Source organism: Stegodyphus dumicola, chromosome 4 (genome assembly GCF_044657685.1).
Source record: "Stegodyphus dumicola isolate Sdum_Otavi_A_Nest chromosome 4, ASM4465768v1".
NCBI lineage: Eukaryota > Metazoa > Arthropoda > Arachnida > Araneae > Eresidae > Stegodyphus > Stegodyphus dumicola.
In genome coordinates, this window is record NC_140771.1 from 198,266,652 (window position 1) to 198,283,981 (window position 17,330).

Genomic DNA, 17,330 nt, shown 5'->3' on the forward strand with positions numbered 1-17,330 from the left:
TGCAGCAGCCCGTTCGCCAGGCTTCGAATCCCAGACCGAGTTTACCAGAGTTCAGCGACTTTACCGCTCGGCTGCTGGTAGAGGACAAAAATACCTGATATTTTTTAGGCGAGTTTGAACTTAATAATATAGTTTAGATTCTATTGTAAATACTTTTTTGAATGCGTATTCAAAATTAGTTTCTTCATTTCTAAATCAAGCGTATTCTCCTCCTATTTATAGTGTGTTCTTCTTGCTTCGAATTCTGATCGAGTTAAATGAATTTATTCTCCAGATTAAATAGTTTACAAAATGCAGAAAAATTGCTATCAGTATTTTTCTGTTAATTATAATATTAATTATTTCTTTTTTTCTGTTTTTTTTTTTTTAAATTGTCCTCGGACAACGTGATTTTTCATTAACCGAAAACTTTTTTAAAGAGGTGATCGCACGCATCATCCATAGTATCATTGGAGTTAATCGAGAGTCTACTGTACCAACACAAAATAAATAATAATCAATATCAACAGGCGTAAAAATTACCTAATACTTTTGTCAACATTTAAATGAATGTATTTTGCTACGTGGAAGACAATTTAAAATTTATATTTAGTAATTATATATTGCAAAAGTTATGATGCATTGAAATAAGAAGTAAACATTATTTAATAAAAAGTAAAACAAGAATGGACGAAAAAAAATAGGAACTTGGTAATTAAGTAACCAGTACACCGGTTTCGATAAGGTAAATTTTGGTGTTTCCCGACCATTTTAAAAACTATAGTATCCCTTATGATGAAACACTTCATATCTCAACAACTAGACAGGTAACTTTTTAAAAACCTTTTCAGAACTTTTTTAAACATTAGATCAAAGCGTTGGCTCAATATACAAAACACTTACTTCTTCCTCACTCTAATACCAAATTTCGTAGTGGAAAATAAAATCCATTATTATGAAAATATTCGAAATACTTTTACAGATATACTTTTACAAATAAACTAATTTCAAACACCTGTTTTTTTTTAAGAGAATAAGTCCTCCTCGTTCAGAGAATGTGCCCACGCCGAACGCAGTTATTGGCTGTCAAACTCCGCCGTTATCTTATAAAAAGAGGTGATCGCACGCTTTCTCCCAAATTTGCTCAATATCCATGCGCCCAATCACAGCAGCGCCAGTTTCTGCCTGAGAGAAAAGGAACTTTTCATATTTTGCTTTTGAAGGTAGGTAATGACAGTATTTCCCAAATCTAGTGATTCTTTTTTCTGAGTGAACATTTTTTTTTCACGTTATTGATTAATGAGTTTCTGAGGCATAATAATGTTAAAGAAATCACCGATAATTTGGGGGATTCAACCATTTACGTCACATTTCGTTATAATTGGAATTAATTTTCGTATTTTTCATTCTATTATCATTTAATAAAAGAAAGAAGTGAAACTATAACAAAACAACAACAACAACAAAAAAAAATTATACATAGTTATTTGATGAGTTTTCACCCAGGAACACTTATTTCAAATTCATTAACGAATTCACTTGTATTGCACATATAAATCCAATTTACACAAAATGTCATTCAATAATTAATTTGAGTTATTTATTTAATTAATTTAAACTATGGGCATATTACATCAGAAAATTTAAAAGAAATCAGAAGCGCCCCAAAATATCTATTTAGAATAAGTTATAAATATGAAATAATGCATGAAATTTTTTGCTGAAAGAAATTACTTTATCAGTTGCACTAGAGTAGTGATGGATATAAACATATTTTAATTTAAAATATGAAAAGTAATTAATTAATAATTTTTTTCTTGCTAATGTTCCCAACTGGCCATACAAACAGGTAAATGATTAACGTTAAGTTAGTAATGATTTACGTAAGTAAAAACTAGGATAAAATCGTAATGCAAGAAAGAAAAGCTGTTTATACATAAAAATAATAAATTTAAGAACAAATTTCAAGCATTTTTAATTAAGTCTTTATAAATTAAATTAATAACGTAACATAATTTGAGTATTTTAATTAAGTATTTCTGCATGGTACCAGCTGTTTCCTGAAGTCTGACAAACAGAAATTGATGGCTATTATGTTTCACAAATATACAATGAACAAATGTGACAGCTGTATATTCGGAGCATATTGTTATTATCTAAGAGAGGTGAGAACTTTATTGCAATTTATACACCAAAATTGTAATAAAAAAATCTTGAAGAGACTACTCGGAGTCGAGTATTCTTTTCAAGATTTTCTCATTTGTCTTCAATGAAATTGAACTATTCCCAAAGTTCAGCAATATAATGTTTTGTGATTATCACAGATTTTAAACTGTTAACCTTTGGTTAGGTTTTTGGCTGCTAGACGTCGCGTTTATCATTTTATTGGTTGCATTTCTTTCAGCTGTCCACATACTATTTACTATCGCAGTACATGTTACATTGTAGCATTTGCTCACAGTATGCACAGTTCAATTATCATTATTACAGATTCGAAAGAAACATGAATACTCTGAAAAATGGGAAAAAAAAAAAAAAAAAAAAAAAAAAAAAAAAAAAAAAAGACCAATTTCCTTGAAATTTTATATTTAATCTGAAGTTTTTATTCGTCTTTTAATTTAAATATTTTATATAATAACCTGTTATCAGATACTCTCTTCGATCACAATATATGTATATATATTTTGCTTTTCTTACATCTTATTTTCTTGCAAGCCCATTAGTGGCCAAGCGGATATAACCCGATAGAATACGGGTAGTTCTATCCGGGTACGAATTCCGACGAACGGGTAGTTCGCGTAGGAGTTTTTGCAGTTTTATCAATACGCAACATGAATTAGAACCAGTTTCCCTTAAGTAAATACATAAACCTAAAGTAACAGTAAATAAAAGAAAGTTAATTTTCTTGCACGTTTTTCCTATTCTGCAATGTTTTTCAAAATGATTCATTTCCAATTCTGGACAAGATTTAAATGGATTTAAAAAAATTCTCTTAAACACACCATTCTTATGTAGACCATGCGGCTTAATGTCGATTAAGCTTGTTCCCAAAACAACCTTAACAATTTTCTTCCCATAGGAGCGTTAGAGGAGAAGATTCAATAATTTTAATCCCAATCCAGCTCGACAGGAAAATATCCTCTCATTTCAGTTTTAACACACAGTCTGCGTTTTCACATACCTTTCATAAAGGAATGTAAAGTTAGTGCTTTCAACGGCATAACACATCTTTATCGTGATATATCTCGTTGGAATAAGAATATATACATCTTTGGCTACTTTTAGGTTTTTACACATCGGTGTCAATCTGCTTCCATTCTCCTAACCGCACGGCATTTGTCAACAGTACAGCTAATGCATTTTCAAAGGCATATTGTACTTTTTACAAGCGAAAATTTTATCCAGCTAATCGTACAATCCTTGAAATATTAAAATTTGAAGCACCTTTGCATTCCTTCTCACATGTGCCGAAAGAACGGGTGTTAAATTTTGCATATTTCTCGCAAAGGTGAATTCCACTGCTTAACTGCCAACTTTTAAATCTTAAAACCGGGGGGGGGGGGAGGCACGCTCAGCACCAACCATTTCAAATTAACCCCAAACTAGCTTCAATTCACTTTAGAATGCAGGATTCAGATTATTTGTAATGCAATTCTGATGTAAAACATATTCGCGTTTAATTAGATAGTCTAAATTTAATGTTATTTTGCTAATGTCATCTTTTAATTTTCTTACACTTTTATGCTGAGAAAGTCCCAAACAGTGAAGCCATATTTATCGAAGTACACTTAAATACGGTGAAACTACAATTCATAATTTATACACATATACATACAATTTGTGTGGATAAATTTATTATTGGAGTGGATAAACATATTATCTTAATTATTGGAGCAAAATAAAATTACATACAATTTTAACTGTTGAAACATTGCTTGAATCTTCATATAAAAATCTACAAATGTCTGTAGTAGATTATGACAACTTAGATGAAATGAAATTTAATAAGGTCAATTAAATGTAATAAAAAGATTCGGCGCGTGTTCGAAAGGCCCGGGCTCGAGCATTATATATTTTTCACATCTCCTGCTTCAAAAAAACCTGATGATTCTACAAATGGAGGCCGAACTAAAAAGATGGTGGACAATACTTCCTCACCACCAGGATTCGGCGATTGGGGTGCCTTAATCCCTAGTTGCCCTTTAAAAGGAGGAGTATATAAGGTATTTTCTCCCTCCTTCTAGCATGCTTTCGTGGTATAACGGTAGTAAACTCGGCGCGTATTCGAGAGGTTCAGGTTCCGAGTCTCGGCGAGGGCACTGCTCATTTTTCACGTTTCCTGCTTCAAAAAATCCTAACGACTCTACACTGGCGCTCGAACTAAAAGGTGGTCGAGGATAATTCGTCATCGCCATGATTTGGCAATTAGGTCCCCTAATTCCCAGTCGCCCTTTAAAAGAGGGAGTACATAAGATATTTTCTCCCTCCTGCCAGCATGCCTTCGTGGTGTAATGGTGGTAAACATGGCGCGTATTCGAGAGGGCCAGGTTCAGCTCCCGGCGAGGGCGCTGTACATTATTCACATCTCCTGCTTTAAAATAACCGAATGACTCTAGAAGCCTTTGCGGGCGTTAATTAATGAGCTTATTTTGTAGAACTTTACGCTGGTTGATTTGTTACAATAAGTTACATCAACTTATAATAGCAACTTAGTTGGTAGATTTGGCCCACCAGCGGCCGAGCGGTAAAGTCGCTGAACACTGGTAGTTCGGTCCGAGGTTCGAATCCCGCGAACGGGCATGGCTGCATGGGCGTTTTCGTGGTTTTCCCCATGTGTAATGTGTATACGAGCCAGTTTCCCTTAGAAAGTTCTCCACGAAGGCATCCCTCCTCTTAGGCAGATAGCCCTCGAGGCTTTGCCATAATCACACACACACACATAATAGTTGGTAGATTTACTTGTGCTGTAATAGGTTTGCGCTCGACATTCGAGGTGTAAGAGAACAAAATTATGTCAACAATGATCATTATATGAGTTGCAAGGGAATACACTGTACGCGACAATGCGAATCTCAAGAGAATAATAATGTAATTTCGAACATGGGCTCAGCAAGCGGAAAGGGTTGAAATTTGAGAGTTTTTCGCATAACCCAGAACTTCCAGTCACTTTACACAAGCAGCAGACAATAAGAAAAGAAGCCTACTTGCATGATAAACAAATAAACATGCTTGGTTTACACAGACATTACCAACTTAGCGCAGAGACAGACAACTTAGCGCTTAGACAATGTTCATAGCATGAATGATTAGCAAAGGGGCGTGAACACATTAGTGTTATCCTGAAAACGAACAAGTGCGAAGAAATAGTTTCGAGTGAGAACACTGGTGATCATCACTGTATCAGAAGAGTAAATCCTCATCATAATTTCATTTAGTAACTTAAGTAAATAAACTAATGTGAATCGAATACATAAATTCGATATAAAATATAATTCATTCATATATTTATCAAAATCATTTTATATTAATATTTTGCTTTAAATATAGAAATTAAAAGTCAGATAAAAGCAATAACATTTTTAATATTATTTTTAAGCAATATTTAATACAAAACATTAGACGAAAAATGAATTAAAATATTTTAAATTCTGTCTTAGTTTCTTGTTTCTTCATACTGTTCTTGTTATAGGTTAAGGTGAAGCTATTCGAATATGGTAAAACAAGCAGATGCTTTCGTGGAGGATTTTGTAAAGGAAATTATCTCGTAATCGCATTACACATAGGTAAAACCACAAAAAACCAACCATACAGCCACGACCCAGTTTGCATGGGATCGAACCTGGGTCAAGCTCCCAATATTCAGCGATCTTAATCCATTCTGCACAGGGTTTTCTTATTAGACTCAGTGCCTTTTTAGTTATTCGGTAAACTGGTACGCTTCTCTACAAACATGAATCGGAATTGCTATAAATGGTTGTTTTATGTTCAGAAGACGGAAACATTTTCTGAAATTTTTTACGATTCAAGGAATGTTTTTTCCTTCAGTAAATTCGTCATTGCCATATTCATACGTTTGCTACGAGTGATAAGAACGAGATAACTATCCTCAAACATTTTACGGGTTTTTAAACTAAAACTGAATAATTCTTACATATTTGTGAAGTCTTGCACCGCGAAGTCTATAGTATACCCTGTAAATTAACAGCTATTTCTTCAATACGTATTAAAGAATATAGCATACACTACGTTAAATAAAAACAGATTACATTAAATGCGTGCTAATTTGGAAAAGATGTTAAACGAAATTATGTTACGCGACGGATGACTGCAATATTTATTTCTTCACTTTAAACCCTTAAAAAAAAAAAAAATATATATATATATATAAGAAAGATGAAAAACCTATATTATAACTAAAAGAAAAATATGATTGACAATTACTTGTATTTTCAAGCAATTTAATTTAATCTGGAGAATAAGTTTACTTGATTATGTAAATTAAATGAGTATTCAAAAAAATTTTTTTGAGCGCGAACTCTCTTATTCTTTGCTTTTTCCTCACTTCATGATGCAGATGTTGCTTGTTTTAGTTCACATTATTCTCGTATTTCGATAAAAGTCACTGTGAAAATCCATAACTGCACATTTGATTTATTTTTATGACTGAGCAAAACAGTTTTAAAAGATGTTTACATCAGGAATTTTAAAACATGTTTTCACGCTTAAATTACCTATCGATGTTTATAGAAACACGTCCCAAATATTGTGACACCAAATAATATTCCTGTTAACCCACGCACTTTTAATCTATTTTCCGCAGATGGTTTGTGACGTAATAAGCACATTTACCTCCTTTCAAATATATATATAAATCACATTACGCCCAAAGGGGCCTTTTTTAACGTTTTTTGTTAAAAAATATTAAATTCACGATTTATTAAATATCTATTTATTTATTAAACATTTTTTAAATATCATGTTCTTCGCACTTAACATAAAATTCAATTCAACAGCAATATCGCAAAATAATTTTAAAATTTCGAATTCACAGTCTCGTGCGCTAGAGATAATTCCCCCACCCCCGTACAGTGTTGGTATTGCTCGCTTTGAAATCGTTGAGTTGTTTGATCAGAAACTCATAAATGCTTTACAAAATATGAAATATATAATAAAACAAATTCCAAATTTGGGCTTCCAGACGTTCATATTCGGAGGAGGATTACGTTATTCAAAATTTGATGGCTCTAGGTACCGTTGTTTTATCACAATGCGAGAAACATACATACATTTATGCATTCTTCATTATTTAATTTATTTAAATATAACACAGGGCGACAATATTTGGTGGCAACAGTTTGAAAAGTGAATCGACGCAAAATGCCAAAACGAAATTAATAGCCCTTCTGAGCTTATGCTCATTCGGGCTAAAAAGCCAAAGTTCGGATAATCGGGAGTTGACTATATATTATTTTCATTTCCACTCTTTCGAAATATTTCCCTATGCTTTCATAAATTAAATACGAAAAGTTCCATACAACCATTCCAAAATTCTATTTCACACATTCAATGTCTCAAAAGTAACTTAATCATTGTACTTTACATGAGAAATGAAATAGAAATTAGTCAAGATCGGGGGGGGGACTTATTTGTCGGAATAACCTGCTAAAACGAGGATTGATTCCAAAAATATAATTTAGAAAACAATATATAAAATATATGTTTTCAAATTATTCTTTGATTTACAGTTTTATTTTGGAAATTTTGAAAGACATTTCGCAAAAGATAAAAGTAAAGAAAAATATTTTATGATATTTTCTCCCTCCTTTCTGCACGCGTTCGTGGTGAAACGGTAGCACACTCAACGAGTATTCGAGAGTATTCTAGGTTCGAATCCCGGCGAGGGAACTGCACATTTTTTACACCTCCTGCTTCAAAAATGATTTAATGACTCTACAGTGGCGTGGGGTGATGATTCTTCACCACCAGTATTTGGCGATTGGATCCCCTAATGTCCAGTTGCCCTTAAAAGGGAAAGTACGTAAGGTAATTTATTCCCCTTTCTGCATGCCTTCGTGATGTAACGGTAGCACACTCGACGCGTATTCGAGAGGTTCGTGTTAGCGTCCCGGTGACAGCACTGCACATGTTTCACATCTCCTGCTTCAAAATAACCTAATGACTCTACACTATCTAAAAATTTAAGTCGGCGAAGACAGGCAATAACAAGAGTTACGAATATACACTTAAGTAATCAGAGAAATTAGAGAATATTAAAAGTACTTTGATTACGATTCTACAGTTTAACTTGCATTGCGGCTATCACATACATTCTTCCGTAAAACATTCATAACTTTCAAAAAGAAGACACTGTAAAGCAATATTTGTGGGCTCCGAAAATTCAGAAATGTAACATGAATATTTAACTTCTCATTTACTTTATAAATTAAAATATTACTTCTAATAAGTATGCAAGAACCATTCAATTTTTATAAAATAAAGAAAATGGTAGGATATAAGTAAGGAGGCTAGATATCGTTTATTTAACTATGGTAAGATACTGGAAGTGCTTCTTGAATCAACTCGCTTGTATTATTGTACTGTGTTTTTATTTAGTCTATTAAGTGTACTTTCCACTCAGTCTGGTGGTTATGATTTCAATTTCTTATTTATGTGCTGAGTACTCTTTCAGTCTTTAAAATTTAACGCCCCAAACGCTTGAACAATGTAACTAATGTTAAAACTTGGAACATAATAGTATTCTAAGCATTTTAACAAGAAATAGGTATTAAGCTGTGCTTTGGAAGAGCTCTAAGGACTAACGCCAAAGCACTTAAGCGTAAAAACCATATCACATACGATATTTGTTGCCGGAACAAAACGTTTAGAGAAACAATTCTGAGAATCGCGCTTCCGCGAAATCGGGTTACCATCTTCACTTGGTAAACAGGCTGAAAGCCAAACAAGATCAGTTATCGCTCAGATTGGCGGAAGTGACGTTTCCTTTCAAGTGACAATTGCTTTTCCGTGTTGTACTTTGTATCGCTCACACTCTTCGTTTTAAACTTTATTGTTAATTACGGAAAATAGATGGCTACTAAGTCAATCACTTTTATCTCGATTCTGACGATTCTAAAAGCTAAAGAGAAAAAAAGTGCAAAGAGAAGTCCTACTCTTTGTAATGATCTGTTGTATATATTTGATTTTATTATTGCATCCATATATTTATTTAATAATTTTTATGTACATAATATAATGCCATTTACTGATATTTGTTTTGTGATGAGTCAAAAATTTTTATTTCACCCCCAAAATGTTAAATATTTTATAAAGGCTACTTGCTCAATTTCTTTGTTTAAATTCCCAAGCATAACAAATGCAAAGGTTGTGTTAAGTGGGTGAATTTTAATGACTAGCCTAATGCCCTTCAATTATTTTTCAACTGTGTATTCCATATCCATGATAATGTGCAAAGAACTGATGACTACAGTTGCTGACAATTACGTAATCTTTATATGAATTAGAAGTAACTTCAAATAAACTTGTTGGCAATGTTCATTTGTTCATTTTTGTATTCATATATATATATAAGATAAAAATGAATCAAAATTATAGTTTAAACTATAAACATTAATCCTTCCTCTCTATTTCTAAAATCGTAATACCATCTCTGCATTGCGTCATTTCTAGATGACTCTATGGCCCGCGCAGCTCATGGACCTTATAAGAAAGACCTTATATTATTTCTTATAAGGTCCATGGCGCAGCTCTGATGACGTAATAATTGTAAACTTAAACTTTTCTCTTCGCGTGCTTCCATCTTGCATAACTACGCACTTCAGCTTTTGCTCTCTACTGTGCTAAGATGTAATTTCGCTGGCTTGCTTTCTATCCCAACAATATCAAAAATGTAAATCTTCTGTGGAAAGACACGACTAGAGTGCCAAGTGATTGTGGCCACAAATATCAGTTGCAAATAAAAATGGAATTAAAACTGCCTCTACTGCCAAGTTCTTTAAATACTACGCAATCAAAATTCTTCTTCAATATGGATCTAAGCGCGCATCTACAGTGTTCCGTCTTTTCCTTTGCTTTTATTATGACATATATATATATATATACACATGTCTAATATTTACCTACACATAGCGAGAGAAATGCGATGATTTAGAAATTGTTGATGTATGTTTATTAGTATTAATGTAATGAATAAGCTTTTTATTAATGAATGTATATACAAATGTTTTTCATCATTCATAATAATAAATCCATAAATTTCTAATGTTTCAAGATGTAGCATTTATAAAAAAATATAGGGCTAATCTTTGGAATATGGTAACAGGTAGTTTGGCGACATTTTGGTAAGGCGATAAAAGTTACTAGCTAGGACTTTAGCAGTGTACATGGATATAGTCAAGAGTGTGCGCAATGCCATTTTTGTGCAATTCTGGGATGTTTTTTTAAGTGAAAATAGGTCGACGTGTACATGGATGATACCGCGTATGTACAATTCGTAAAAACGCGGCAAGCAGTTGGCGATTCTGCACTGTCTCCCAATTTTGCACCTAATCTGTTCCATAAAAGTTCTAGCATAAGCGTAATTCGGCTAGCAGATTGTTGGAAATGTTGAATGAAAAAAAAAAAAAAAAAAAAAAAAAAAAAAAAAAAAACATGCCTTTACTTCGTGAAAACGAAATGGCGTCCAAACAAAAACTAGCAGGTTGCTGTAGCAGGGTTGGTCGCCAAATTTTCGCCAAAAAATCGCCAAGTTACCATAATTTAAAGATTAACCAAATATAGTTTTTAATGTGTTTATAATCTAAAAAGCATTTCATTTATAAAATGAAGATAATAGCATACACATTTAATGTGTATCCTCATTATTAAATAATCTACGTTTTAATAAATATACATAATCGCTAGCATACACATTTAATGTGTATCCTCATTATTAAATAATCTACGTTTTAATAAATATACATAATCGCTGATTTTAACATGATCGCCGATTATCCAATTTCAATTTAAAAGTAATTAGCAGAAAAGTAAAGTCGCGCATAAACAAACATATTTTAAAAATATATTCTCCTTAATATAAAAAGATCTATTATATAACAATAACCTTCTTTTCACACGATCAGCCCGAAATACGACAAATTTGGCGAACTTTTGGCGACAAATAATTTGTAAACAAATCATCGGAAATAGCACGTCATAAAATATTGTCTACTCTGAAATTCCCACGATTATAAATTTAATGAATATATAAACATTTAAAAATGACCTAGACAGTTATACTACAACAAAACAGCATTATATATATATAGCTAATTTCCGTATTTCTTAAGGCTGTAGTGTTAAATGCGATGTTAAGAGCGCAAAGCGCTATCGTCCATAAAAAAAGCGCTCAGAAGGGCGGAAAAAATGAAGCTTTAGCCACCATCTGGTGACACAGGATGAAGTTAACTTTCCGATTCGTGATGATTATAATAAACTTTTTTTCTCTGCTGCAGATCTGGAGACTTTCTTCGTATCGTCTTGAACGAACTAAATCAGGAATAGTTCTGCTGCTTTTACGATGGTGGTCAGTATTTCTGCGGATGAACATGCTTTCTAGTTCTTTTAAAATAGAAAATATTTCTTTTGTCCCGCTTATTCTGTTTATATTAGTTCAGCGTTCTTCATTTGAATTTTCTGGGAAATTTCTTTGTATTTTCTTCTGTTTTGGGTGGCAGTGGTCGTTTCAGAATTTTTCGATAGTTTAGGGAAGTTTTCTTTTGTCTCAATATTTGATTTACTGTTTTTTCGCTCAGTCTTTCTCGGAGAATTTGGCAAATTGTTTTTATATTCAGGACAACCACGAAAGCTGCTCGCATGACGATCGCTAGAGAAAATACAAACAGGGTTTCTTCTTTTGGCTTAGGGCATTTGGCACTTCAGTGGCTTTTACCGCAAATCACACATCTGATACTGAAGAAGCACAGATATTTAGTGTGGCCAAACGCTGTTGTTCTGGGGATGTTTTCAGGATTGCTTAAACTGTCACTCTTCATCTGATACGTGTGAAAAGGTATATTCATCATTCTTAGCTTTTCCTGAATTCGGATGAAATCTTCATGACTTTGAGCATAAATCTACATGGCAGAGAGTTTTACTTCTGCTTTCATATTCTTTCTTGTACGTAACTAAAAGCTCTGATCCAAGCAAAGGCAGTAGCAGCATTGCGGTCACAATCGGTGGAATTTTTTCCCTTGTAACTTCAGGAGTTTCGTTTCTCATACTCTCCAAGAGTTTCGTTTCTCATTCTCTCTAGGAGTTCCGTCTCCTTATCGCTGAGCAGCGAAAATCTATTTTGTTGTGAAATTTCCATCGGTTCTACGTGACTGGAAATTCTCGCGGGTTTGCTGGGAGAGTTCCATTTCCCCTTCTTCTTCATTATTTCATCTTGGTCATTTTCATACATTTCTGCGTGTTGTTCGTTGTTTTCGTTCTTTCCACCTCAGTTACTATAGGAAGGATTGCTTTTTCTGAAGTCATTTTTTACTTCTTGTTTCAATACTACTTTTTGCGTTAGATTAGCTAGCTATCTTCAGCTTGATTTCAAAGTCCCTAGTTTATGGGGTTGGACCTAGAGACAGCAATACCAGTACACCGGTATTTCGTGCTACTTTGTAATTTCGTGAAACAGTATTTGCTAAGGCAAAATATCAGTATTTCGGTCTTAGCTATAAATAATAAATATTTGGGTACTTATGTATTATTCTGTCTATCGTTGGCGGAAATTTCGGCAACGGTCGCCAATCGTTACTCCAGAATTCTGAAGGAAATAAGTTATCCATAATTGGCTCTAAATCGCGCTACTTGGTCGGTCGACGAGATGATACGTAAAGTACCACTATTTTTTTTAAACAAAGGGCTTAATTTAATTTATTGAACATTTACTGTTATTTGAAACGTGTTTTTTAAATCGATGTTGGTAGTTCCAACATCAGTCATTTTCTGTCTCACTTCTGCTCCAGTCTCTTCACGTTTTCGAAAATTGTTAAGACACTGAAAGGTCCCCCCCCCCCCCACAAAAAATGCCGTCTTACAATAATATATATTACTTACTGAAATGAAGGAGGAAAAAAAGTTACGCTAATATTAGTAAAAACACGCTAGAACATTTTGTTCTTAATGATGGAACGACTGAAATTAAAAAATCCAATTCAGAAAGCGTTAATTGACATAAATTTGTAAATGAATTTTTTTCGATAATGAATTCGATTTACTATCTAAAACTGTATCAACTCTGCTTCCAATAAAGTTGGCTATGAAGGCTGTCGGAAGAATTCCAACTCATTAACAGCGAATGCAACAATAAATTTTATGTTGCGATCATTTAAAAGATCACGATACGCCATTATTACACAGTGCACTGATAATTCACATAGTGGAAAGGCATAGTAAACTGGAAAATATATTAAGGTATTTGTATGTGTTAATATCGGAAAATATTTGTCTCTCGAGAAGAAATCACAATTACAAAAACTGCTACAAACAATCATACGAAAGTAATGCAAAAAACAGTTTCATCCAAAACCGTCAAACGAGAGATAAAGTTGTTAGAAGATGAAGGTTTGGTTTATTTAATTGTGGCAAAGTCCGCGAGGGATACCTCGTCTAAGGGAAGAGATGCGTTAGTGGAGGACTTCTTAAGAGAAACTGGTTCGTATACATGTCGCAAATAGGAAAAACTACGAAAACACCAATGCAGCCAGCCCGTTTGACTGGAATTAAACCCACGTCGGCACTACCTGTGTTCAGAGAATTTACCGTTTGGCTGTTGGAGGGATAACAGTCAAAGGATTTCAAGGCGAATATTAAGAGGAAGTGTATGAGTATCGCTCATTAATTTCAGGACCAAAAACCAGAATGGATGCAGAAAAAGCATTTTCAGCTGCAGACAGTTTGTGCACAAAAGTTAATCCTAGGCTTAATAACAGTCCAATAAATGCATTATGTTTTTATATTTTAAATTTGGGTTAATCTTTGGATTTTGGTAACTTGGCGATTTTTTGGCGAAAATTTGGCGACCAACCCTCTGCTAGTCTTTTTTGGACGCCATTTTGTTTTCACGAAGTAAAGGCTTTTTTTTTTTTTTTTTTTTTTTTAACTCAACATTTTTTCCCAACAATCTGCTAACTGAATTACGTTTATGCTAGAACTTTTATGGAACAAAAGTGCTTAATCATGACGAAGATTAGGTGCGAAATTGGGAGAAAGTGAAGAATCGCCCACTGCTTGCCGCGTTTTTTAAGAATTGCACATACACGGTATCCATGTGCACGTCGACCTATTTTCACATAAAAAAACATCCCAGAATTGCACAAAAATGGCATTGCGCACACTCTTGACTTTATCCATGTACACTGCTAAAGTCCTAGCTAGTAACCTTTAGCGCCTTACCAAAATGTCGCCAAACTACCTGTTACCATATTCCAAAGATTAGCCTAAATTTGTACATAACAAATTTTTATTTTATATTTGTACACAACAAAACTGTTTATATTTTTATAATTTACGCATTTTCTGTATAAAATTAATAACTATGGAAAAGGAAAAACTGTGTTCTTGTAACGTTTCTGAAAATTCCTAATAGCTATATTCCAGTACAACGTTTAAAAAATACCGAATAACTGTAATGTATTTTAGGTCCACACTCGCTGCACAGTAATCCTCCAGACCAAATTTTATTTCATTTGGGTAATGTTCGTTCAACAACTGCTTGGTTTCTTCAAATTCAGCTTTTATGTTTTCTGGTATGTAACAGTGTGTTTTTCTTTACTCTGAGAAAATCTTGTTAGACTTTTTAATGTTGTGGAGATTGCTTCTCAGCTCTTATTTAGCATGGGTTAAACGTAATCTCGAGGAATCATGAGTGTAAGTTCTTTATAAATAAAATTAATTAAAACATTAATAGAATTTAGCTCAATTTTTTACCTCATAAAGCGTTAGAGATGAAAGGTCTTTGTTCGGAAGTTTTTCTGAGAACTTGGTTTTTATTAGATTATTTGCTATTGAATCAGCGTGCCGCTCCCTCTGACCCTCTGAGGATTAACATATTTTGGTCTGGTATAGCCGGAGATTCAGTGGTGCTAAAAAGCTGAATAATTGTTTTCTCTTGAATATTCTATGCTTTGGATAAAGCGCCAGAGGAACTGCTAGCGGGAGCACGAAATGTCGAATTGGGCCGAGTCTGTTTCATTTATTTTACTTTAATAAGAAGCAATAGCGTATACATAAAAGCATAGCAAATGGAGTCTTAATACGGTACAAAGAAAAGTAAATAATAAGAAAAATACTGACTTAGAAGAGCTTGAAATTTTTAAAATAAAACAGTGTGCCCATCGTTTGTTACTGTGAAAAGAAAAGCTTTAAGTTATGAAACAATGCGAAGGCAGTGGACTTAAATTACTGTAAGAACATTTAATCTAGAATATTAAATAACCAACGACCTACAGATACCTCTGTGAGATGTAATCTTTCCTTAACAAATGTAAGAAAATAAGAAAGCTGTGATAAATACACAGCCCATATGAAATATAAATAATATAACAGAGCGCAGCAGATGTACTAACCTATAACACTCGAAAAGCGAAAGAATTTTTAAAGAAATCTTGATAATTTTCTCAACTAGAGAAACATGTTTGTCTTCAGTTGGATTAAGAGTTTAGAATCTTTTAGCAAACAATCATAAAAGTGGCAATCTGTTATAAATATAGCGTCCCACCAATAGCCGAAGTAGCTATGACCGCTGAATACTAATAGAATCAAGAATATGAGACAGTTTCCTTTAGAAAATCCTCCTTGAAGGTACTCCTTTCATTAGACAGATAGCCTTCGTATGATTTCCCAATCCAATCCAATCCAAGTTAAACCTCGTGATAAAGGTAATAGCACTTTACGAATGACGGCTAGAGATCAAAAGGCAAGGTGACACGGCATATTAGAACTGGATAGGATTGGATTATTCAGATTATGACGAGGCAAATATGTGAGGGTTATCTTCCTAAAGGTAGAACTGTCTTAACAAGGAACTTTTTAATGGAAACAGCCCATATCTTAAAATAAATTTTTAATATAGGGTTGAAGGCACGCAACTTTTATAAAGTGCAGCTATGCAAGTAGGGTTTTAAGCTATTACTCATATTAATAGCAAAAGAAAATCCGACTTCCACAGTGGTACTCCTACGAGATGGTGTGGCCACCTTTACGAAAGCATTTCTTCAAATTAAATATTTACCTTTAACAAAGGTGATACCACTTTTCCAAGGCACACCGTTCTAAAGGTTTTTGCCTTGGAGAACACTGGCCTATCTGCATAAAGATAACGGCAACTCTTATTAAAATTGCTTTATGTTTGATAATGTTACCAATTTTTCTTTTAAAGCAAGACAAAGAGTCACATCAATATAACAAGACACATTTAACCAAATACTACAACACGTCTATTTGAACAGCAACAATGAAAGAGATCATTAATGATTCCGCAACAAGAAACCTTCCCAGCCTGAATTCTTATCGTATTATCATAATAAGATATTTAATCCACATTGCTATATTAATCCCCACGGCTATTCGCTGCTGTCTTCGTCTAGACTATTGTCTGGAAGTAGACTATAATTACTCTTACTCAAAGGACTATTTTTGGTGTAAAGTTGAAGAGCTTAGTAAACCTCAACCCACTGTTCCGTTGTTTATTTACTCTGATACGGCAAAGCACATAGTCCTTAATGGAGCACCTACATGCAGGAAATTGGCTCGTAATTATCCATGCAGCAAACCTATTCTTCGGATTTGAATCCAGGTCGAACTACCAGTGTTTAATGATTTTATATACTCAGCCACTGGTGGGCAGATTACTGCTGTAATTGAATAAAAAAAAAAAAAAAAAAAAAAAAAAAAAGCTATTGCATGTCCCATCAGAGCTCAAGACAAGATCACTGAAAACTGGTAATTCAGCCCGGATTTGGTTACCGGTGAATGGGCTCCTAATAGGCGTTTCCATGGTTTTCTCCATGTGTAATGTAAATACGGGGCAGTATTCCTTAGAAATTCCTCCATAAACCGGCACAAGCACAGCCGTACTGTGCTTCTCTATAGTTCAGTAAGTTCAATCTCGGCGAGCAGAATGGTTACACAGGTGTTTTCTCATTTCCTCCATTTGTATTACAAGCCAGCTTGGAAAGTATTCATGAAGGCATCAATCATCTTAGACACTCTCATGCTTTGCCATAGTTGATTAAATAAATAATAAACAAGCTATTACATTTATATGAATGAAAAACGCTTCTCAAAACACGAAACTTTTC

General features: G+C 33.7%; 2 protein-coding genes across 2 annotated transcripts in view; one reads left to right on the forward strand and one right to left on the reverse strand.

Moving 5' to 3' along the window:
* The window catches only part of LOC118188011 (uncharacterized), a 145,614-nt gene that overhangs the window by 66,997 nt on the left and 61,287 nt on the right, over positions 1-17,330 (reverse strand). The window lies entirely within an intron of this gene.
* LOC118188012 (uncharacterized) overlaps positions 890-17,330 on the forward strand; it is a 35,786-nt gene continuing 19,345 nt past the window's right edge. The window contains exon 1 of the mRNA XM_035358343.2: positions 890-1,202. Coding sequence (XP_035214234.2) covers positions 1,035-1,202 — 168 coding nt within the window. The 5' untranslated portion in view covers positions 890-1,034. The remainder of the gene's footprint in view (positions 1,203-17,330) is intronic.